The sequence below is a fragment of the Anser cygnoides genome, chromosome 5 (genome assembly GCF_040182565.1).
Source record: "Anser cygnoides isolate HZ-2024a breed goose chromosome 5, Taihu_goose_T2T_genome, whole genome shotgun sequence".
Lineage (NCBI taxonomy): Eukaryota > Metazoa > Chordata > Aves > Anseriformes > Anatidae > Anser > Anser cygnoides.
Genome location: NC_089877.1, coordinates 40983210 through 41007797, shown reverse-complemented (window position 1 = coordinate 41007797; position 24588 = coordinate 40983210). Strand labels below are relative to the sequence as shown.

The 24588-nt window shown below is 43.3% G+C and overlaps 2 protein-coding genes across 3 annotated transcripts in view; one reads left to right on the top strand and one right to left on the bottom strand.

Annotated features, from left to right (window-relative positions):
- SLC25A21 (solute carrier family 25 member 21) overlaps positions 1-1958 on the top strand; it is a 254296-nt gene extending 252338 nt beyond the window's left edge. For both annotated transcript variants that reach the window (XM_048059873.2, XM_048059876.2), the window contains exon 10: positions 303-1958. In XM_048059873.2, the coding sequence (XP_047915830.1) occupies positions 303-373 (71 nt within the window). In that variant the 3' untranslated portion in view covers positions 374-1958. The remainder of the gene's footprint in view (positions 1-302) is intronic.
- A 137-nt stretch (positions 1959-2095) lies between these two features.
- PAX9 (paired box 9) lies at positions 2096-24478 on the bottom strand. The gene is made up of 4 exons (XM_066998059.1): positions 24238-24478; positions 22719-23345; positions 20384-20523; positions 2096-5885 (listed from the first exon to the last, which is right to left on the bottom strand). Exons 1-4 carry the CDS (start codon positions 24239-24241, stop codon positions 5631-5633), a joined length of 1026 nt encoding a protein of 341 aa, XP_066854160.1. The 5' UTR covers positions 24242-24478; the 3' UTR covers positions 2096-5630.
- Between the last annotated feature and the right edge of the window lie 110 nt (positions 24479-24588).

Sequence of the window (24588 nt, the reverse complement as noted above, 5' to 3'; positions counted from 1 at the left end):
CTTGTAAAAGAACAAACACAAATGAATCTTGCAAAAATGTGAAGAAAAATATCTGAAATACACTGAGGGTGATTTTGATTTAATATAGAAGCTTTTCACATCAACTTTGTGGTCTAATATCAAGCAAAATAGATAGATATGGTTCAAGAATTGGTGATTTTAATGAATTAGGGAAGTAATTAGAAATAGCTGTTTTGCAAATAAGGCTTTGCCATATTCTGTCTTATACTACACATTACAAACTCTACAAAATCTGGAAAATATTGAATTTTGTATGTAGTAAATAATATCTTCTCTTCCAGGTGGCGCAGTGATGCTTTTGGTTTATGAATACGTTTATGCATGGCTTCAGGACACAATTGACTCCAACTAGTGCTTCTGAAAAATGTACTCTTTAAAACTATATGCATTCTAAAATACATTTTAATAAAGTCAAAGTGATTCTCATTGTTATAGTTTTGAATGCCATCAGATTATACTGATGTTATTACAGCTCAAAACAGATTTGGTCTTCAGTTCTTGATCCAAAAAAATATTTAAGCATATGCTTTCCTGTAAGTGCATAAGTAAATAACAGAATTGATATTTGTAATTTATTTTTCTGTATCAAGAGAAAATATAAAGGAGACATAGGAACAAGATAATTTTTCAAAAACAAACTGAAAATTCTGGACCCTGAATTGTGCTATGTAGTCAATACATTTTTTTTTTCAAAATTACAGCTGGAATGGCAAAATAATGACTTTCAGAGTGTTTTGAAAAAGAAAACTGTAACAATCAGTTGGGACCAGATACTAAGACAGAGCAAATTGACAGCTCCATTTACTCCAGGTTACCAAAACCTGAAAACTGACCCAAATTCTAAAAACTCTTGTGTCAAGTTTGGTTGCCATTTCCGTTCAGCCCAGTATGATTTCAGCAGTGACAGAAGAGCTTCTTAAGTAGTTAGGAGGTGGGACAGAAAAAGAACAGCGGGATTAGCTACAACCTTAGAAAGACTCATGCTGTTAAATGTCCTGCCTATTCATAGCTGTATATATAATATAAAGCTCACTTAGGTCACAGGAGATGTTGAACATAATTGGTATGAATAAAGTTACATTCAGGTGTGAAGCAACTGTGGGAATCATAGAAGAAACGAGTAAACAAATTAACAGAAAAAAAATATTTTAGGCGTGTAAGATCTTACTGTGAATTTTTGTCTACCTTCAGTATTGCTTAAGGAGATGTCCTGTCAGAAAAATGCTCAGGGCACCTTGATTACCCCTTTTGGCTGTTCTCACTACTGTGGGGTGGAGAAACAGTGTTCTAGACTGACAGAATACATGTGATCTTAATTAACTAGCCATACACCTCAAAGCAATGTGCCTTCTATAGATAAAAATTATTGCTGTACAGCTAAAATTATTGCTTTTCCCAGTCACTGTAAATATAAACAATATTTCAGTGATGTACTCCTATCTTTATTAGCCGTTCTAACCACCTCTGTGAAATATTTTTCTGTTATGCTAATTGAAGACAGTTTCATTTCATGCCACTTAGTTTCTTCTAAAGAACTCTTTAAGTAACTTAAAATCATGTATTATTCTGTCATGAAAATGTTCCCTTTATATAAAGGTTTGTTGTCAAATGAATGCATATCTTGCAATTGCTGAAAGTTTCTGTATCACCCCATACTTTATTCACACTTTAAATGCTCTTCCTCTTATCGAGGTTCAATCCTAAAGAAATATCTTTCCAGATTGTTACTTTAAAATGACAGTTCACATGTAAAGTCTCGTTTCATAAGTGTTTTTTAATACATTAAAAAGTAACAAATAGCTAAAAATAGACATGCATTTTCAGCACTTTCAAGGATGCTTGTACTGACATGATCAGTTAACCTCTCTTTTGTCTAAATTTGACAACAGTGATTTCTCATACCTATTCTATTTCATATATAAAATCAATTAAATCAGCTGTGTTGCAGTTTGTAATTTTAAGGCAAATGTTCATTGTTGTTGCATGTCGTTATCAGTACTTAGCCAAAGAGAAGACACTACTAAAATCATTTTGAAAGTGAAAATCAAAATGCTTCATAATTAGTCTTTTATTAATTTAGGGCATTCAAAATATAAAAATAAAAGACTTTAGACATACTGTATATACATATATAGCCTTCGGTTTTTACATCCTTTCCAACGTGATTTTTTTCAGTTAATATCTCAGCCTGATCTTTGATAAAAAGAGAACCATTAGAAAGCAGAAAACACAGCATTGTTTTAGAAAACAAACCAATGAATGTGCCTTTTTTATGTCTCTTCCAGGCCAATCCACCATCGCTCCTGGTGTAATATGGGGTCAGATTCAGTTTTACACCAGGATCATGCAAACACAGTGGGGCTGTCACAAAAGGGAGTATTAGGCTTCACTGATTTATTTGAAAACATTTAATGCTCTAGGAATGGAGTCTAGGCTTTTTGTACTAAAAACTTATATTCTGCACTCATGTATACTGCACATCTCCCAGATTAACCCATTCACCTCAGTGAGTTCATTCCAGATTTATACCCCTGTTCCTTACAGCAGAAGTTGACTTCTATTTTTACTTGAAAAACAATTTCTCTTTTTTTCCTTTGCTTATTGTAAAGTAGCTTAAAGTTGTATGGCTAATAAGCTAACATGCTGTGGTTTTGTGTTTACCCATGAGTATAAGCAGTAAGAAGACTCTTTGGGCAAAGAAATATTCTGCATCATAGGTTTACATTAAAAAAATAATTATGAAATTTGACAAAAAAAAAAAAGCCAGTCACCAAGGGCCAAGGTCAGGCACCTTTGCTCATGCTGAGCGACACTTCCTGCATGCAGTCCTACTGACTTTCCACACAGGTATAAGGTGGTATTTACAACAGGCAAATGCATGAAGCACAAACTGTACTGAAACAAACAAACAAACAAATAGTTCATGATGGTGTGTGTGTGTTCACAGATGAAGATTTATTAATAAAATGTCTTGTCCTGGCTTTAAAAAATTATCCCAATTAAGATGAAGACAAGGTAATTCAAGCAACTCATACAAGCTGAGGAACTGTTTTTCTGTCTTCCACAACACACTAATGCCTCATGGGAATCTCAGATAAGAAGACTTATATCCCAGAAATTTCCTTGTTGCACTGGAAAATATGGAAAACTTTTAACATAGGTGTACTGCATTGCAGGCTTGTGAATCCTTGGAGCTCAAAAATCTGTGCTTTGAAAGGCTGCTTGTCCTTTATCTTTTTATCACTTTTTCCTTAGATGTATATTGCTGTGTTGCATGGGTAACAATAGGTAAACTTAATCAATAATTCCATTATCCAGGAAAGAAAAGGTTGAAAGCTAAAATTCTATTGTCAACTAAATCAGTTATTGACTCGTGATCTTTTCCTTTTTTTTTTTTCTTTAATTCCTAGTTTATTTTTAGTGAAGAGCTAGTCTACAGTTAAACCAATTTATTTTTCATGGTGTTAAGGCTGCATAAACTTTTATCTTATTTCAACTCTATGTAAAAACAGAATAGGATCTGTCACCCTACTAATAGTACGGCAGTGTGGAAATGCGCTTGTGTGCAAATTTCGTTACAAGTAGTGGTTTCCAGCAAACAGTCTGTTAAAAAGTGTTCTACTGAATAGCAATGGGTTAAGCATCTCATTAAAGCTAACCAGCTGTCGAATTCCTTTGCTGTACTGAGGCCTGAGAGTATGGGATCATATTCAAGATCAGATCTTTCTTTCCTTAGGGCCATAATACTATACCTGTGTTCTTTACAGAAATACTGTTCAGTTGACTGTTTTTTAAAGCAAAAAGCAAAGGTGGCTGCAATGAGTCCATCTGTATTTCAGTGGATTTACTGTACACAACATTTGTACTGATTACTTCTATTGTTAGGAAAAATTGCCCACTGTTGTCTCAGTGATGAAACCTGGAAATCTACAAAGAGAGGAATGTATTTTAAGAGAGGACTGTATTTTACCTTCCCACTGAATGAATGTTTAATATTGTACGCAGATAGAGCAATATTTGAAGAATGACGTTTTCTCCTTTGTTTTAACCATCTTTGCTGTAATTTAAGTTATTGCACAACATTTATAAAATACACAATATATTAATATTCTATGAAGGATATGAAATCTCACACCAATCTTAATATTTTTTTCCATGTTCATATTCTGAACATACCTACAGCATGTGGAAAGCATTCTGGAATAATATTCAGAACTTTATTATTGCCCAAGGAAAACAGGTAAATTTTCAAAGATCAGAATGTTAGCTCTCTTGGGATAAAAGTTAAGAAGGTTTAAAGCAAAATAACTGGGACAGAGTACTTGCCACTGGATACAGAAATCTAGAAAGGGAACTTGTTAATATTAAATAATATCTGTGTTTGTAGCACCACCACCAGTATACCTACAAGGGAAAAAAATGATTCAGAACAACATTGTAAACTTTACCAAGAGCCATATTTTACATTCATTAAAGCAGAAATTAAAGACAACTTCTTCTTAAAAAAAAATATATAATCTTGGGGCCAAAAATGCTGGACACAAGTGAGCTGACAATGACAGTACAATTCTGTTTCACAGTGGTTTTGCTAACTTACATGGCTTTGTAAGCATCCTTGCATGTTTCACACTAACAGCATTTTTTTCTCTTCAGAATTGTTTTGTTCAGATATTTTCCACACATTTCTGTTTCTGTACTTAACATGGATGTGGTATTTTGTGAACATGGGAGGCTGGGTGCAACTGGGGAGTGTTTATTGACTGGATTTTGGTCTTTGAATCTTCTGCTAAAGAAATAACTGTATTTCATGAGATGCTGAAGCCTCCACACAAAAACATGATGAAAAAAAATTTACCTAAACTTCATCACCTGAGGCTATCACCCCACCACGCAAAGACACAGAAAACAGCTAGAAAGTCACCTTTTTAACTTCCAAGAAAGGAGAGGAAAAAAAACAAAAAAAAAAAAAAAAGGAAAAATATAAATGTACTGGGGAGTGAAAACAAATGCTGTCAAAAGCCTATATTTACAAATGGATAAAAGTACTAATGTATTACTGCCACTGATGACGAAATGCCAGAAGAATCTGAGAGCTGCACATTGCCTTGGTTCTATATTTGATTACCAAAACTCAACAAAACAACAAAAAAAGTGATCTCTTAATAGCAGTGGATTGCATAACCTCATCAATATGGAGGTTTGTTCTCTAGAGACAGATCTTTGGCAAATACCTTCTATTTAGCCACCATTGCTGATTTGAGGCATAGCAGAATTTCCTGTGATGATTTTTCTTTATTGATTTCTACACAAATCTCAACAACAATTGCACATTTAACAAGTCTGTGGTGATTAAGAATAAATACGTGTGGTTTGACCAGAGGAGAGTCAGACAAGTTTCCACGGGCCCTTTGAGGGACACAAGATCTTTACTCGGAGAGTGCAAGGACATCAGCACACTCCCCTCTGTTTGTGGTGTTGCCTTCAACTCTTTCAATCCCGAAAGTCCAACGGGATGCAAGTCAGGAGGAGAAATGCCCGGTACGGCCAGCACGAGGAGAGCAGTCCATGAGCCAGGCGCCGGGGACGCTTGTCCTGGACCAGCTCCTGCATCAGAGAGCGGAGGCTGTGACTGAGTGGCTGCCCTCCCTGGCTGTCTGCATGCCCTTGAAGGCCAGCGAGGTGGGGAGGTCACAGCTGTGCGGGGAGAGCGGTGTGCCTCCGGCATGCTGCCAGCCGTGGCCCGCCATGTAGCCAGAGGGGGCCGCGCTGTATGTCATGTACGGCGAGACTTGGGCTGGCGTGGCATAGGGAGGCATGGCCGGTGCAGACACGAAACTGCCGACAGCTGGGAGGCCGTTCGGTGCCTGAAAGGAAAGGGAGAAATGTTTCTAAGGGAGTAAAACAGTTTAGATATAAGGGAGAAATTCTTCACGGTGAGGGTGGTGAGGCACTGGCACAGGCTGCCCAGAGCAGCTGTGAATGCCCCATCCCTGGAGGTGTTCAAGGCCAGGCTGGATGGGGCTTTGAACATCTGGTCTGGTGGGAGGTGTCCCTGCCCATGGCAGGGGGGTTGAAGTTAGATGCTCTTTAAGGGTCTCTTCCAACCCAAACCATTCTATGAGTCTATGATTCTAAGACAAATCCTATCTGCAATAAAAGAAGCTGCTGAGGCATTTGCACAAGAACCAGGGCTGGTGATGCCCATATGACAGCAGCCAAGAGCCACCCATCATTATTCCCCTGGATTTCCGTGGTGCTGAGGCCCTTTTGTGCTTTGCTTGTAAGACCAGCTACCCTGCATCAGCCCTGCACACCCCTCCCAGGAGCCCAGCCATGGCCATGACCAGCTGCTTACATTTAGGGAACACATACAAAAAGCAGGGCAAGAACTACCGAGCCTTATTCTGTGCTACTATTATGGTTTAATTATTAGGTGGTCCTGTGTAGAGCTAGGAGTTGGACTCAATGATCCTTGTGGGTCCCTTCCAACTCTGGATATTCAATGATTGTACGAAGGTAGCCTCCTTGTAAGCCTACCTGCCTTCCACCAGCAATGCCAGGGACTCCTTAAGCCCATGGTTGCATCTCCTGGTGATGTTCAAGAGCTAGTGCTGGATCTATTTGTGATGGACCCATCCCAGCGCCTCTCCTGCCCCAGCCCCAAAGGGCTCAGCCCTGAGCTGCAGCAGGCAGGCGCGGGCACGGATCCCGGCACAACGCTCCCTGGAGCGGAAAGGTAACAAGCAGCTGGGGGGATGGGAACATCTGAAACTCTTTGGTAACTGTTTGCTCAAAGCATGACTCAGAACTGTAGTAGTATTACTGATGATGTCTTTTAAAATCTGTTTTCTAGGTATCTGGATATACCCTTGCAAAGGTTCTTTGCCCACAGCTTCTCCAGGTTTCAATAGGGCTTCTGTGCACAAAGCAATTACAGGGCTGGGTCCTTTCCTGCAAGCTATTTTCCTAGGTCCTCCCTAGGCTAGGGAGAAGGGTTTCTATTTAAATAAAGAAGGGAGAGTCCTTCAGTCTACCAGGGTAGGATTTCACAATGAATGACTCCTTATTTAAATAAATAAAAAAAAAAAGTTCAGTGGTTTATTTCACACCCTATAAATGCTTCTTCAGCAGAACGGGAACAAAACAGGATCATTTATCTTGCTTAGGTTTTGATTTGTGTAGTGTTTATGTTTTAGGATTTCTGGTGTTGTTTTTTTTTTCCCAGAAATGTTTTCTATCTGGGTATGAAAGAGCAAGTATCAATTCAGCAAATTGTGTCGTGTCTGCCAATTTTGCAGAGATTTAATCACCTGGTAAAACTGGACCTAACCTGGACAGTGCAGAGTTGAGAAATGAAACAGACTTTTGTTCCTGCTAAAACTTCATTCAATGTTAACGTTTCACTTACCAATCTCTGTCTGGATTGCACCTGCCTAAATTTCCAGTATTTATCTCCATAAACAACACTGGCCTAGTTTCAGGTTTGTTTTTCCTACCAGTGTAACTCAGTTCCACTGGCTGGACTGTCCTCTCATTGCCACTTGGGAAAATAAGCAGTAATCCTGCTGGAGTCAATATAAATGTGTACAGCAATCTAAAACAGCAGGAGACAGTGAGGGGATTCCAGCCATAAGCTTCAAATAGGGATATTAATTAGTACAAAACATACAGCTGCAGCAGCAACGTAATTGTCATTCCAAATCCATAAACACTTTTTTGAGGCTGAACTTGCCTTATTCTTTTGAAAATCCAAATATGTGACCTGACCTTCAACTCCAATTACACGTCCCCTACTGTGTCTCAGAATTACACTTTAGCCTTAGTTCTAAATATCAGTGTTTGCAACAATACTAATTAATACAAACCCTCAAATAATTGCACTGTAAATTAGTACACTTCTTAAATCACATGGAAAATTATTTTACTGAATTTACCAGAAAGTAAAAAGTGTGACAGGTCCTAAATAGCAGCTGTTCTCCAAGCTCCCTGACTCTTCTATTGTGCAAATGCTTTTCAGCAGCATATGAAACAAGAAAAGAGCACCTCTCTGGTTTTCCTGACAGCAACAAAAAGCTTTTCACAGGGGAAGCAGAGCCATTAGAGGTGGGTTGTAACACTGGGACATCAAGACCCACAGCCTAGAGGGATCCTGCAGGGAGAAGTACAGAAACCCTGATGGAAGGCTGGAAAGAGACCTGGGACAAGTCCCTGGGGAGTCTCATAGCCGGTGCGGCAGCACAGGGCAGCCAAACCTCAAGCCCCTGAGGCTCAGAAGAGGTTGTTTGGACTCTGTGATGCCACCCTGCTCCCCCAGGCTTGCCCACTTCCAAGCAGTTTGGTGCCAAGCAGCGGGCTCAAGGTTGAAAGCCCTGTTTTAAGTAGGGTTCCTCAACACGAATGGTCATGTCCCTTGGTTGTGCCTTTGCAAGGATTCCCCCTAGGCTACAGAGAAGTCACATGTCCCTCTAGCCTCCTGCATTGTTGCTGCTCCCCTCTATCACGTGTGGCTCTGGGAAAAGCCAGGCTCCTCATCTGCCATGGAGAAGAGAAAATGCTTCCCATATGCTGTACAGACTGCCGTGCTATAGGATGCTCTCCAAACACTGGCGCTTCCTCTTAAAACTCTTTAGAAAAGGCAGATGCTCTAACAGCGCCTCATCTGAGGAAAAATAAGTACTTAGGCTACGAATGCATCCTTCAAAGCTGTGTGCAGTGCTGACTTATGCCAAGTTGAAATACCACTTGATGCAATCGCTTTGCCAAGCATCTCTACCCACCCTGCTATCACAGGCCAAGTGTGTATGGGTAGTGCGTGCCGTCAGTGAGAAAGGCAACTTTTGGTCCTCAAAAAAAGAATTCCTGCTATGTCCAACCCTAAACTGCATCCAGAAAAAAAAAAAATATATATATATATATAGAGAGAGAGAGAGAGATGGTGACTATGTCTACACATGTAAATAAAATAGACCAGGGCCAAATCTCTGGTCCTGAGGATGAGCCATGTCACACAATACTCGTCTCTACAGCTCACCTTCCTTCTGCCTGAAACAGGAAGGCCTTGTCCACGCAGCCTGCTGGGAAGGGTCCCTGGGCTGTGCCCTGCCAGACCCCATGCTGAGGGGCATGCTTTTCTTAAACCACAGCTGTGATAACTGATGTTTTCATGGCATCTAACTGTTTGGAATGTGAGGAAGATCTTGCCCTAAAAACAGAGGCCAAAACATGGAGACACTTGTGTAGGGACCACCAGTTGTGACCTGCCAGAGGCCACCAACATTTGAAAGCTATTGTCTCTCCCTCGCTGAATAAATGAATCACTCCGATTTTATTTCCAGGGCTACAAAACTTTACTGCTCGAAGACATGAAGATGTGAATGCCAATCGATGTCTCGAGCAAAACAGGCAACACTGGGGTGGGTAAGGACTGGCCCGGCACACAGCATGGTTCTGCTCCAGCAGATGTTTGAGCTGTCCTGGCAAAGCAGCCAGAGGCCTGTTCTGGTCCAAATGTAAAACTGAGGGGCTGGAGAAAACCTCACCTTGCATGACTTAAAATTGTGCTATTCAAAAAAAAAAAAAATCTGACTTTCATCAGTGAAGGACTTGGTACAATAATTTTAACCACAAGGGTTTTTGCTTCTAAACAGCTTTAGATACAATGTGTAGGTTATCAGAAGGGTTGAATCTTGTCTGTCAATCTGGCAGTTTTTACAAACATGACATTCACTTAAAATAAATGGAGGGGATTAAGTTCCACAAGCCTGTATATACTGGATGAATAATTCATCCTGCAGTATTTCAATCAGAGGAAATGAACACCAAAATCCAAACATTCATAATTAGGAGTGCGAGAACCCCATGGTGATTATGAATTTTTAAAACCCTTAGAACTTGTTTTAAGTGCAGAGCTTCTTGAACCTTGTTTTTAAGTTTTATAAACAGTTTTTTTTCTTTAATTTAAACCACTGCCTTTCAAGGGAAACAACTTAAAAAGCAAGCAAACAAACAAACAAACATGTAGTTCTAACTGATGGAGAACCTCTGCTGTGTGAATGATTAGGGTTCCTGTTTGGAGTACTTCACTGCCTGGCTTCTACAGAGACCAGAGGGAAACATTTGCTCTGCGTTGCTGCCTCTACTGATGTTTTGAAGTAACTGACAGAATAAGTATTTCCAAATTTTAGAGCTGTGCTCTCAACCTACAACACGTGACCTCCAAATGATTTGTAAATTCAGTCAAACATGTTCTCACAAAGATACCTGCAAAACAACAGTCGGGTCAGGATCACAAGTTCAGTCTCGTGCTGTTCTACTGCGTTACTGCTGATACGCGCCAGTGCAAGTGAAAGGAATATCCAAGACACAATACAAAGCCAAAGGGACTTAAAATGTCACTTTATGTGATATAAAATGATGATGCTGAAACAAATGACTGTGTGCATTTTCACCAGTGAAGGAGTTGACTCGGTAGTTTTAACCCAGGGACTTTTAGTTTTAGACACTCTAGGTACAATACATTGTTTTCAGTCTGTTTGGGATTTGGGATATAAACGGGTAGGTAGCTGAAAAGCAAGTCTAGACCCAAGCCTGCTTGGGATTGTCTTTGGAAAAAATAATTTCCACCAGCTGTTTAGATTCCTAAAAGTCAAAACCTGAGATAGCCCCCTGCAACTCTATTTCTGTTAAGAAGGTTATGCTGGTGTAATGTGCCATACAGCTTCAGCCTCCTCTCCTGTATTTTAGGAGACAGGACACAAACTTTCTTCACAAACTTCCCAAACAATCCATGCCAGACAAGCAATGTGACTTTTTTTTTCTGCCTTGGCCATATTAACACCAAAGAATATACAAGCTAGATTCCACTTTCAGGTATAAATTCAAATTCCATATAGATATATCTATATCTCTCTGTAACTGAGTGATACCATTTTGTTTCATCCCTTGTCTGCTTTTCCTTCTCTGCATTTTGCTTGCTAGATATGTTCTATGAGCATCCAAATTAGATCATCTCCCTGTGATCCTTTCACAAGTAGGAAATGTTTTGTAAGATGACCCAGAGTCACCTAATTTTTCTCAGAAACAGCATTCCAAACTGTAAACATTTAGGTTAGCTATTTTTTTTATTGTTGCATTTAGGTTAGCTATTATTAATAGCAGTCATGTGAATGACCTCATTCCAAGTTTACATGAATACAAATGTTAGGTGGATGCCACCTCGGTTTTATAGTCTAACTCCACAGTAAGTGTTCAAAAGAATGCAAATGATTCTTCTTATTTTAAAGTAATTGTTTCCAATGATTTGAGTCATCTGCCCATTGTAATGCAATTGCTACAATATTGTTTTACAGAGATAGTTTTCTATATTGACTAAGCATATGTTTTGTGGAAGTATTCAAAACGCTTATTAAAAAAGTGTTTCTGGAGAAACAACTTTGGCTTCAAGACCAAGCTAGCGAATTTGACAGCCCTAATGAGCTTGGACAGTGAGTCAGACCAAGCTCCCGTGCCGGAACCAGCAGCAGTTCTGCCTGTGTCATAGAGGAACACACCTCTGGTGAGTTAGGCTGCTGCTTCATACGTATTTCCTAACCCTAACTCTGCCTTGGATGGAAGGAACCCTCCCTGTCATTGGATCAGCAAGCTCAGCAATTGCCTTTATCCTCCAGCCCAGGGCCTTTCCCCAAAAGAAAACGAAACAGATCTGTGGAGGCATCACCACAGCGCTACCGAGAGCAGCAGCTCCCCTGCAAAATGGAGAGCTGGCAGCAGCTTAACTACAGCAGCGCTACCAGAGCTCCACAAACAGATGCTCTCTTGCTGCTCATTTTTCAAAACGAAAAGCTTAAACAATTTCTGGAAACACCAAATGTTCTCCGAATGTCCTGAAAACGCACTACAGGGTAGCTACTGGAGGAGTCATTTTTTCCACAGCAAGGGAAAAGCATAGCACAGAACTGAGCTGAATATCGAGTCCTTCAATCAGAAGAGCAAATTGCCTAAAAACCCAGAGGATATCTAATGTTCGTAGTGACGTGCACATAATCAGTCAAAACGGTTACAGCAACAAGACTAGGAGCAATCAAATGCAAACTACAAACATAAAGGAAGCAAACCTGCTAAATCTCCCTTTTAATTGGAGGTTAAATATGATTTATAAATCAAACCAACAGATGGGATCCCAGGGGAAGAGTAAACAAATTTTCCAAGTAAAACATCAGCAGCAGGCATGTAATGGAAATCTCATTTCAGAAAATGGCATTACCTAAAGATACAAGTAATACACCTAAGTTTCTTTTAAGCTTTTGAAAAAACTTTAAAAATAGAATAGTAGAATGACATTTAAAAATATTTCGGTACAGATTGTAGTTACCTAAATTAGACCTAAATTCTGAAGCTACTATTCAGTACTTCAATGGGAAAAATGACATGATCCTACAAACACTCATCAGCATCCCCCTGAAATTAACGTGCCCACACAGGTAAGTCACAGTAACCTAAAGAATAAGGGCTACAGAAGTGAGCAGTGAACAAATTTATCCAGTTCATGATAACTTTTCATTCAGAATCTAATTAAGAAAAATTTAATAAAATTGCTAAAATGGCAGAGTACATGTGATAACTTAGTCAGAGCTGATTCTGCAAACCACAGTTTAGTGACATTTCCTAATACTGGAAATTTTTTGCAAAAATCTTTTCATAGCTCATATTAAACCGTATCCATATTCTTATATGAATTAACTTATTATATTTAACATGTTCCCACTTCCATTTTCTGTTAATGCCTGCAAGCAGATGAGACTAGAATGGACTCTGAAAAGTGAAAACATTTTCATCAAATAATTGTGATGTCCAAAATACCCTTGAACAGATGGGGGAACGTTTTGTAGGTAGGATATTACTTTGAAATATATGCCTTAATTTTCAATAAAGATTGGGCAGTGGTAACACACTGGAATTGAGGAGCTTTTAAAATAACACATGGGCAAGATGTTTACAGTCAATCTGTTGCTCAGCTGAGCTGGGTTGATTCCCAGAAGACTGGGCTTTGAAAAATAGGAAGAAAACTTTCAAGGATGGGGAGTTACAGGATCCCTCTTTCACTGTAAGTTTTATGCTGATATTCTATTTGAAGACACAATTAAAACAGAGTTATATGCATGCTTAAGTGCTTTAAGATTGCAAACATAATTAGTTATCCAATCCTACATCACCTCTCTTACATTGATGCTGTTTTCCTTACAGCTACTTTTCCCATTACTAAATTCAATAGTCCTTGCATTACACTGTACCACATGAGCAAATCACACTACTTCCTTCTAAAATAAAACTTCATTCCCTTAATAATGAGCAGATCCTATTCCCTGTGTTTAATGTGCTTTTTTATTAACTTAAAGTTGTTTCCTTTACTTGTAGGCAACCCCAGCTGCACTGAATAACACAGAAATCAGATAGGATCAATTGAGTGTTTTAACTATAGTTGCGACATGCATCAAAATCACTCTTAATTATATTTTCTTATCAAATTTTAAATCTCAGCCTCTTCGGGGAAATAAAAACCCACTTTTGGAAATAGAAATAACTTGAATTTACACACTATCACTGATCCTTTCCTAAAGGAGCCAGGGGCATTTTACGTCTTTTCCAAAACAAACTACAGCAGAAGAAAAAAAAAAGAAAGAAAAAAAAACTCTTTCACAAAGACTTAAACTGATAGAAACAACCTGAGACAACCTAAAAACAGCAGAGGGAAGAAGAGGCAGGAGAAAAAGACACGAGACAAAGCAGACCGAGGGAAACCTGAGTGCGAGGGAAAAGTGGGAGCAAGTGTTTTAGATGCTTCTTCAGAAGAGGATTATTTTAGGTGATTTTTCACAGTGAAGTGACCTCTCCTCATATGGCACACCGGGCACACGCTACAATGCCTGCCTAAAATGTCTCCCAAAAGCAGAGTATTGTGCAAGGGCTGTATGTTCACGGAATGGTTTTCATTCCAGTTTAGAAAGGACTATGTAAGTGGAAGTCACTGCCTTTTCAATGAAAGTGTTAGCTCTTGGATTGTCTTCTGTTATTTAGCAAACCTCACAACTGAGCTACTTCAACCTAATGTGAAAAAAAATCGTTTTGCTCTGAGTACAAAGCTCGATTGCAATAATGAAGACACAACTTTAGCCTCCCATAGGCAGATATACTGTGTTTACTAGGACAAAAGAAAACCTTAGGAAAAATCATGCCATGTGAACAAACTCCCCTGAGTAGGAACTAGGAACACATTCCCATAGTTTTAGAACAGATTTGCACAACAATTCCCCCCTGGTATTTTGGCAAAATCTGGAGTCGGGCAGGGCAACTATGGACATTAAACAAGCAAATACAATGAAAAGAATAAACATTGTTCTTTCTACAATGATATACTAAACTATGATTTTTTAAGCAAAAAGCTTTACAAAAAAAAATGCCTTCTGTATATAATATAATTTACAATTTATTGTAATTTAAATACAGGGTATAAGTATTTAAATATTGGGTTATTTAAGGTTGAGGCTGTGAGGTTGGCAGAAGGAGATGTTACAGACACAGAGACATCAAAGAGCTTCTTTCTAGCTGGACCTTGGGTAAATATGGGAACAAACACGACACATCCCCTTTTTGTCCTCTTTAAGGAGAGGCAAAACTGCACTCCCCTTTGTCTAACAAATCTCTGATGCTGTAGAGGCCATTACTGGGAAGTCATCAAGTTAAGGAAGGTGAAATCACATCCCATCAATCATTGAATGACCATCGTCATTATGAGTAGGCAAACAAGCAATCCCTAACAGACGATCAATTGCCACAACAGACAAATTCAAACACGCTGTACAGTCTTTATCTACTTTCCACTCTCCTGCAAGTACCAGAAGACTGAAGAGATGAAATCCTATCTGGTCCCCTTCTCCCGACACTCTGTTCCTTGGCTGAGTGAGGTATCTCCCACCTCTCGCTTTCCAGTCCATGGTCCTGTTTGTCACAGCAGAGCTCCTGGCTGCTTGGGGCCCTTTGAGCAGAGGGTGCTCAGTGTGCAATTTGAGTGTCATTACACCATTCACTCACCTCTCTGACTTTCTTTATTAGTTTCATCCGGGTGGAGTGCCCTGAAGCCATGTGGGTTGGTGGGCAGGGCACTGTGTTTTGGCCGTGGAAGCAGGTGGCCAGTAAGAGGCAGGTCTCACAAATGGGGTTCGAATGGGGTGCCATCCAGATCACCTGGGAAGGAATCGGGTGCAGGTAGTGGGATCAGCTCATGCCCCTCACCCACAACATGCATTGACATGGATGCCTAGACCTCAGACAAGCCACCTTAAGTGACAATATTTTAATAATAGGCACTGGCCTGGAGATAATGAGAATAAGACAGAACCAGAGTCTCCAAGACAAGGTGAGAACCCTTGTACCAGACAGGAACTCTGCTTACAACTCTTCTCGGTCATACATCAGGAAGCTAATAAGTCCCTCTCCTTAATACCACCCCCTTCCCTGGGTATGGGTTGGGAGCAGGCAGTCTAGACCTTTATCCTTATGGATTTTGCACGTATCCATAAAAGGAGTCCAAATCTCTGAATCCTGAGTTAGAAAATAGGATGCCAAACAAGCAATCTTCAAATGAAATTTTGCAATAAATAATCTGTGTAGGAGGGTCATGTAACTGGCCGTAATATTTAAAGTTACATTGTCATCTTGCTCCCAAAGAAGTAATTATATGCCACAGGTTCTAAGTAGTGTAGATAAAAACAATTACAGATGCTTTGGCCACCACATATATAGTTCATTGTTCATCTACAGTCAAAGATCAGGAACTTAAATATTTACATTGCCTATACTTTCTGTGTAAATAGCTGTCCAGAATTGCACCCACAATTATTTGCAATCACTTGCCCTAAAGTGGAGCCTTCTTTTTTATGCTGCAAGCACATGTTGCTCATGATCGCCTAATCAGAACACAACTGAAGAACAAGGGGCGCTATCGCGGCAAGCTGAAAAGTCCAGGCAGTAACAGCTGAGGAAGTTTTGCTGAGGCAGAGGTGAAGGGGTTGCTACTTTGGGGTCTGCCCAGTACGTCAGAGGAAGATGTCACCCGAGGCATGTTCACAAACCCCTTTTAATTAAGACGAGTGTTTTCAGCAACTCCAGTAGGTTTGGTTTCAGGCCTCCCAACAGTTCAGCCTTTCCATGAGCAAGCTTGCAACAACCACTTGCTCTTAGATCCCAGTTACAAACATATTTCTGTTAATGAGTATCAGCTCCCTTTGGCAATGCGCGCGTCTACTTTCTGCAAGGCACACAACAAATAATTCTGAGAAAAAATATTTCCAAAGCCATTTGCCTCTCAACAAATTGTACAGGCATACGTCAGATCTTCTGTATTTTCATACATGTGCAAGTACAAACTGCAATTCTTTCACTTTACATGTCCCTGAGGTTAGTCCAAAAAGTCACAAGCACGAGATGGCTGAAAACTGCATTTTAAATATGATACATATTTATTAAATAGTGTCATTTCAAATGCAGGGTACAAATGGCTTTGTATTCCAGTGATTTCAGCTGATATTTGTTTTTCAAATGCAGCCATTAGTATAAGCTGCTTAATGCGTGAAATACTCAGAATATTCATTCTTTGTGTTAATAATATAATTACCCATGGAAGCCTTCCCCCCAACACCACATTGAATGGGCCTCTCAGTATAAATAGTGGAATGTAACTCAGCTCTGTATGAAACGTGTATGACCTAAAACAGTCAAGCTCTCAGAAAAATCTATTTTCCTTTTTGTTTTCTCTGATTCACAGTTGCTCTGTTTGCAATGCTGTATGACAAGAGAAATGTGTGGCAGTATTGCAGTGGGAAAATATAATGCAGTTACTTACATAGAAATGACAACTTGGGGCATCAGGTAATTAAAAGTGAAAAGAAGCTTTACAAGGCATCGCTGTGACTTCCTGTGCAGTTTTTGGTGCAGAATGACAGACAGGCCAGGCAGAGCTCTCAAACTCCCCAAGCCCAAATACCAAACAATATTGCAAACAAAGGCCCAGCGACACCAGGAAATTAATAACACTTAACGTGAAAAATGTTCTACATTCAGTTCAGTTTCATGTTAAACGAGTGTGACTACATATTGCTGGCAAAAATTTGAAGCCTTCCTGCCTCTTTTGCGCAATCCTTCCCCAGACCGAATTGCCACTGGTGTGTGGGGCAGGGGATGAAAAGCAGCCATTTGAGCTGGTCACCGAGATCTGCCCTGGCTGACAAGTGTGAGAGTTCAATGGGAGCTCTGCCTGAACAAAAGGCTACAGGATCCCATGTGTTGAAACAAGCGTTTCACTTAGAAGGAGGGTGCAAACATATATGGTTTAAAAGTACAGAACATTTTGTTCTTTGGGCTCCATTTTTCTAGTCTTGCTCATGCAGAAGGAATTTCCAGGGGCCTTCTTGAGAGGTAAAATATCTTCCATGATTAAGGCTGGAGGAGCAAGTCCTTCACCCACCTAGCAGCTATGGAGCTGTTCGCAAGCTGTGGGCAGGTGAATCTGTCTTGAATGCTGCAGATGCTTAAAATGTATAGCTGATATTAGTTAGAAACAGCACAATTCCCTACAGGTCCCACAGAATCCTTCATTAATGTGCTTCAGAGCACATTCCCTCTGCTCCTGTTGTGTAATTGGAAAGCCTAAGTAAAACACACTCTCTCGATTCCCTGCTGTTCTACTCCTGCTGTAGGCTCCACTGAGTTTGGTTATACAGACATAAAGCTGGAGTAAGTATTACAGAACAGCCACTTCTCTTCTCCAGGGGAAATCCGCTGTCTGCCTTCTTAAGACCCAGCGTTCACAATGAGCTTTGTACAGAGGAGATGAGGAAAATAGCGTTTACCCTGAAGTCCAAAGGCACAGCCTATTTCACTGTAATCCTTCTGGCATGTAAATTATCACTGTGGCTTCTCCATTTTCCGCCACTCCAGCTACCTGTTTGCTGGATGTGTATAAATGAACCAATGTTCTCTCCTTCCCTCTGCTCATCTATTTACATCCGAAGCAGTACACATTGTGAAAGACTATGTAAAGATCCAAGGACGTGTCTTTGGCAAGACTTAACTGTAACAGCACGTCATCCCAGACTCCCTGCGCTTCGGTGAATGGACAACTAAGTCAGTTCTACATGTAGCAAGAATTTGGTTCATAAATTTTACTTTGCATCTTGTTGGAACAAATCTTTTGTCAAAAAAATAAAAAAGCAAAAACTGCAAAAAATCACATTTTCACATCCTTATTTGGCATTAATTTTCTTTGAATACATTCTCTAGTAAGCAAGTCTTAATACTAAATGAATAGATTGGTGTATAGTTCAGAAATTTCCAAATTCTATTAATATGTATTGTTTGTGGGGGAAATCTCTTTTTTATCTTCTTTTAGTGAGCATAACTTAGAAAATGACCTTTTGGATAAATGCTTTTTTGTTTGTCTGCCCTTTAAAACTCTTTGGACAATGTATTTTGATAAATGAATTCCACTTTATTAATAGAAATTTGCTCCATTTTTAGATAGTGAATATGTTTAAATTACATTTATCAGGCAATCTTTCAGATTGAACAGAACTTTGAAATAAAACTGGTATTGACAATAGAATAGTGATATATTATCAAGATGAAAACATAAATATCAAGAGTGAAAAAAGATAAAAAATAGTTTCCAACACTGAAATAATTTCCAGCACTGAAAATAACCCAATTCACCCAATATTGTTCCTCAGCGTGCCTGTTGAGATAAATGAGATTCCAAAGGTTTATAATCTATGAACCACTTTCTGTGACTATTTCAGTAGAATCATTCATTTGGAAAGTGAATGGCCCAGACTGGCACTTAAGACAAGAGAGCCACGGTACAGCCATCCTCAACAGAATAATGGCAAGATATTTCCACAATTTTTAGCAAGATTCCTAACAAATTATTCTAATTTGTTTTTATTGTTGCTTTTAAAGAAAATTGTGGAAGAGTGAATATTAACTCTAATTCTAAATCTAATTCTAGCTTTAACTGCACAGTCATGGCTAGATTGCAGTGCACATTTTATGTAATACGCAATGAACAAAATAATAATGGGATAATAGAAAAACATAATACAAAGCAAGTATAATGCATTAAGAGCAGAATATTGTTTGTAAGGCAGAATATATAAAAATGATTGTTCACCTTTGTGACCTACGATATGTCCAACTCTACCTCCTTCACCTCGTTGCAAGTATTCATGCAGTTTGCGCTCAGCAATGTGAAAGGGTCTGATTCAGCTACTGTCAGCACCAAACAGGAGATACAAAAACCTCCTCAATGTGGAGTCCAAAACCAGGCACAGGACTCAGCAAATATGTCCAAAGTCTCTGTCCTTGAATAGTAGCATGCTAAACGGAGATCACAGTTTTTCCTTGAATTCATTACAGCTATAACAAATGAATTGCAGGGAAGGCAACGTTTCTGAGAAACTTGTGTTACATTTTGAAATGTTTCCATCGGATGGAAAAAGTACAGTTGGTTTTTTTTTGTATGTTTTCTTTCTTTCTTTCTCTCTTTCTCTCTCTTTCTTTCTTTCTTTCTTTCTTTCTTTCCTTCCTTCCTTCCTTCTTTTTTAAGCCTGTGCTTTCCCAACTAGCAACAGTTGAGTCTTTTATAGCTTTTCTCCTGGCATGGGATTTGATTAGCAAGTACAAGGATTTAGACAGAGATTTGTTAAGTCACAGTTATATTGTGTTGCAATTAAAATGTAGGAAATTCGCAGTCTACTTAAGCGGTTAAAAATGCTTAATGTAGGAAGCAATTACACCTCATTTTCGAATTATTCCCCTGCCTACCGAGCGCAGCGGCCAGTACAGCGCAGCCACCAGGGCGGCGGTGGGCAGCGCCATGGGACGCCCCCGGCTTCACCCGGCCTGGGGGCGGCCCGGTTCGGCACGGCGCGGCAGGGGGCAGAGACCCCGTGAGCGGCGCGGCCGGGGCCGGTCGCGGCGGGGGCCGGTGCGCGGCGATTCTCGGGTGTCTACTCGGCCGGTTGGGCCGGGCGGCCGCTGCACAACCCGGGAGAGAGGCGGGCCGGGGTCTCCCGGGGGGGCTGGCGGCCGCCTGTGCTGGGGGAGGCAGCGGAGGCTGCAGCGAGGCTCTTTCCCGACGTTGCCCCTCCGTGCGGAGTTTTTGGCTCACGACCCAAAAAAACAAGCAGCCGCCCAGCGAAGGCCGACACCGGCCTGAGACCGGGAGCGGCAGCCCCGGGAAGGGGCCGCAGCCCCGGGGCCGAGCTCAGAGGCCCGGAGCATCCCCCCCGCCCGGCCGCCCCTCTCTCTTTACCTGGCTGTACTTGGCCTCCTGCTCCAGGGAGCTCTTCTCCAGCCCGTTCACGGCGTGCTGGGCGGCAGGGGGGAAGCTGTTTCGGCCCAGGCTGCTCCATTCCTCCACCTTGGGGCTGGGGTAAGACGAGGTGTCACTCACTGAGGGAAACACGGGGGAAAGGGGGGAGTTAGAGGCAGGGGTGGCTTGCTGCGGGCAAACCCCGGCCCTGCTCCCCGGGGGGCAGAGCTAAGGGGAGGCCTAAGGGGTGCCCCCTGCACCGTGCTGGGTCCCCCGGCTGGCCCTGGAGGGGGGGAATGCGGGAGGAGGAGGAGGCGGGCGGGGGGGCTGCGGTGTCCCCCGCTCCCCCTGGTGCAGCTGATGGAAGAGCATCCGCGGCCAAGGCAGGAGCTGCCTCGTCCCCGTGTCGCTGCGCGGGTCCCCGCCTGGGGTCTCCAGGATTAGATTTGTCCGGTATGTGTGCGAGCGTGTCCGAGGGCAAAGTGTTTCCCCTGGTAAAGAAGTAACCCCAACGCGGCTGCCCAGCGCACCAGGCTCTAAACAAGGTTGGGACCAAACCCAAGAAAACAAAGCAGATAACCAAGCAAAACGCACAGACGAAAAAATAACAATAATAATAAAGGAAAGACACGAAAAATTGGAGCAAAGGGAAGAAAGAAGACAAAAAGGAGAAAAGCCCTGTCCTTTACGCGCATCAGCCGCCGCACGGGAATACGGGGCACGGCCGGGAGCCGGGGAGGAGAGGGGGAGAGAGGAGGGGGGGCACGGCCCCTCCAAGCCCCGCAGGAGGGTGCGGGGTTGCGGGGCTGCGGGTCGCCGTGGGAGCGGGCGCCCGTGCCCCAGCACCCCGCTCGGCCCCACGCCGAGGCCGGGGAAAAAGCACAAATCTGAAGTTGTCTTAAGAAATTGAGCTCTCTCGGTGAGCGCCCTTTTCTGCTGATCTCACACTTTCCCATGAATAGGGGCTTCCTTTCCGTGTCAGCAAGGTCAGTTTATCCTATAAATCAAGGGCGAGCAGCCCCCATCTGCGGCATCGGCTGCTCAGCAGCCCCAGGTCGGTGCCGGGAAGGGGAGGGGGGAGATTTTACACCGCAGAAAGGCGTGTGCAGCTCCGAGGTCTGAGAGAGACGGGGAGATGCCGAGACACCCGGCAGTACCGTCAGAGGCCTGCCTGCCAATGTGGTGTTAATAAAAGAGGAACTCACTAAAAATCTCCAGTTCTCATGTGATTGTAATGTTCTCGTTCTCTTTAATGTTCATTGCCAACACTACCTCTCCCCAGCACAGAGCAGAGGTTGCCAGGCGTGTATTTTTAAAGCCGACTCGGAAACATATTTGTTTGTGCCGGCGTGGTCTGAGGATAACAGTGTACAGTGAAGCAAAGAGAGAAGAAGGGCAAAAAATCGTATGTCTGTATAAATAAAACATACTTATGTGAGTATGTATTGCTTGGAAAAAACGCCAGCTTTCGGAGGAAAGAATAATTATTCTGCAATACATAAAGGATCACTTTGCATTTGAAGTGCTCCTGGAACCGGACGATTGCCTTTAAAAACGCAATGAAAACAAAAATCACCCCCCCTTCCCTCCGCTAATTGGGAGGGAAGAGTGGGACACAGAGATCGCTGTAGGCGAAGGTTATTTTAGACTGTTGTTTTAACCACATTCACTGTTAGTTCACTGGCAGAGACCGGAGTGGAAAAAATGTCCCTTTCTCTGCGGCAAAGCGTAGCGAACGGCTCGGAGACACGACACAGTTTCCAGCCGGAGAAACAGAAAGAAGGTGGAAGGGATACAAGGAGCAAATCTTCGGGGTTTCGTTTTCCTGGACCACCGCTTCGAAGGAAAATACAGCATCAGAATTAAAGCAATTAGGTGACATTTGAACTTCCTGCCCGAGCAAATTTGGCCTGATTGCGAAAACTAGAGAAAATGGACTGCTCGCTAACGCCAAGGCGGCGCCTGCGACCCGAGGGCGGCAGCGAGCCCTGTCCCAACCGGAACCGGGACCAGGACCGGGACCGGGATCGGGAGCCCCGCGGGCCGCGGGGCAGCGGACCCCGGGGCCGTTCCCCCCAGCCGGAGTCGCCACTTTCCGGGTCACAACGTCACCGGTGGCTGCCGGTATTTCCCGTTCGCTGGTACGCCCGCGGCTCCCCCCCGGACCTCCGACGTGCCCCGGTCACAGGTCACAGCCCCCGGTAAGTTCGGTGCCGGGGAAAACGCAAGAGGCTTCCCGGGGAAAGCCGCGAAAGCCCCTGCCGAGCCTCGGAGCGGACGGGGAACGGAGTCTCCGGCCCTGCCCCGCTGCGGCCCCGCGTACCCCCCTCCTCACCTTGGTCTGTGATGGAGCGGATCCCCAGGATGTCCGTCACCGAGTGGGACGACGGCCACGTCCGGGGCATGGCCATGGTGCTGGGAATCGCGGGCACCCCGGGGGGGGTGGGCACCTTGGCTCCCGCAGCGGCGATGGGGCTGGGGTAGGAGTAGATGTGGTTGTAGGGCAGAGCGGGCTGTGGGGGCGGCTGGTGCTGCTTGTAGGAGTCATAGTGATTCTGCTGAGACAGGTTGCCGATTTTGTTCCGGAGGATGCGGCTGATGGAGCTGACCGACGGCACGTTGTACTTGTCACACACGCCATCGGCCAGAAGGCGATCCCGGATCTCCCAGGCGAAGATGCCCGGATCCCTTTGTTTGTAGGTCCGGATATGTTTTACCACCGTGGGGGTGGTGACCCGAGGCTTGCTGCCTCCGATAGCCCCCGGTAGGATGGAGCCGGTCTCGTTGTAGCGAGCCAGGATTTTGCTGACACAGCCGTGGGAAACGCGGAGCTGCCGGCTGATGTCACACGGTCTGATACCCAGTTGCGCCAGTTCCACAATCCGGAGCCTGATGGCATTAGGCAGGGGTCTCCCGTTGACAAACACCCCCCCGAGCTGGTTCACTTCCCCGAAGGCAGGTTCTGCAAGCAAACACACAAACACACCCGTCGGACACGGCCAATGGTTCTGAAGGGGGCGTCTGAACGCCTCGTCACCAGAAAGCAGTTGTCACAGCTCGGGGACCCCCTGGTCACTCCACTCACGCTGCTTTCAAATAGCAGAATATCCCCGAACTTAAAAAGAAAAAAAAAAAAAAAGAAAAGAAAAGAAAGAAAAGAAAGAAAAAAAAAGGAGAAGGCGAGACAAAAATGGAAGAAACGAAACGAAAGAAAGAAAAGCCGTGACAACAAATGTCACATTTCTCCGGACCGTGCATCACGCGTATTCCGAAAAAGCACATTCCAGAGACGAAAAGTCGCCTGAACAGGCAAGTCAGCCTTATTGCCACAGGAAGAGGAACGTGAAGAAAAGAAAAAGAAAAGGAAAAGAAAAACATTATCAAAGGCGTGGGGGAGGGGGAGGAAGGAAAACTAGTTGAGGAAATTCTTTTAAATCTTGGGAGAGGCAAGGGCAACTCGGTGCTTCTGAAAGCCTGGTCGCGACGAACATTTTAAAGCCCATTTCTGGTGCTGTTAGCGCCTCTCTCTTAACAGCACAATTACACCAGGCTGTAAAACAAACGTGCTAAAATGTTAACTGCTCAGATCGGTGTCAGGAATAATATACAACGTGCCACTGGCTCCAGCCATCCACTCGCCTGCGATCCTGCCTCGCACTCGCCTAATAACATTAATAATAAACCGAGCAGTCATTAGCTTTCTCTCTTCCCTGCTCCTGACCCTCGGCGCGTTCTTACAACTTGTAGGAACACGAGCAAAGTCAATAAGGGAGCTGCGGCGGCACATGACGGCGCACGGGTGCTCCCTCTCTCTTGACAGCACTTGAACCCTCCTGCAGCTTCCAGCCACTTACCCATTCCTCTGAGCAGGACACCTCTGAGGCTGCCCTAAATCCCGAGCGGAGCCCTAAGCCCCGAGGCGCTCTGCCGGCCTCCCGCGCTGCCGGCCGCCCTAGCCCACCGGGCTCTCTGCTTTCCAGCGCGGAGGCGGCAGGGGCGCGAGGAAAAAGGGCCACAAGGCAATCTGCTTCCCGGCAAGAGAGCCTTGACTTGTGCATTTCAACCTCAGGGCAACGTGGGCAGGGCTGGGCTGGGCAGGGCGCCTCAGCCCATCACTCACCCGAGCCCGCCCCCGGGGGCGGCCCGGCGGCCCAGCCGCCCTCCCAGTGGCCAGGGGAGATGACAGACAGCACGGGCCTGGCGGC

Bases quoted from the DNA above. Each gene is read 5' to 3' on its own strand.
- PAX9 (XM_066998059.1), bottom strand. The intron at 20,524-22,718 runs GTGAGGAGGGGG...TGTTTCCCTCAG, and splicing joins CCGCTCCATCACAGACCAAG to TGAGTGACACCTCGTCTTAC. The intron at 5,886-20,383 runs GTAAAGAGAGAG...CTTTCCTTTCAG, and splicing joins AGGAGGCCAAGTACAGCCAG to GCACCGAACGGCCTCCCAGC.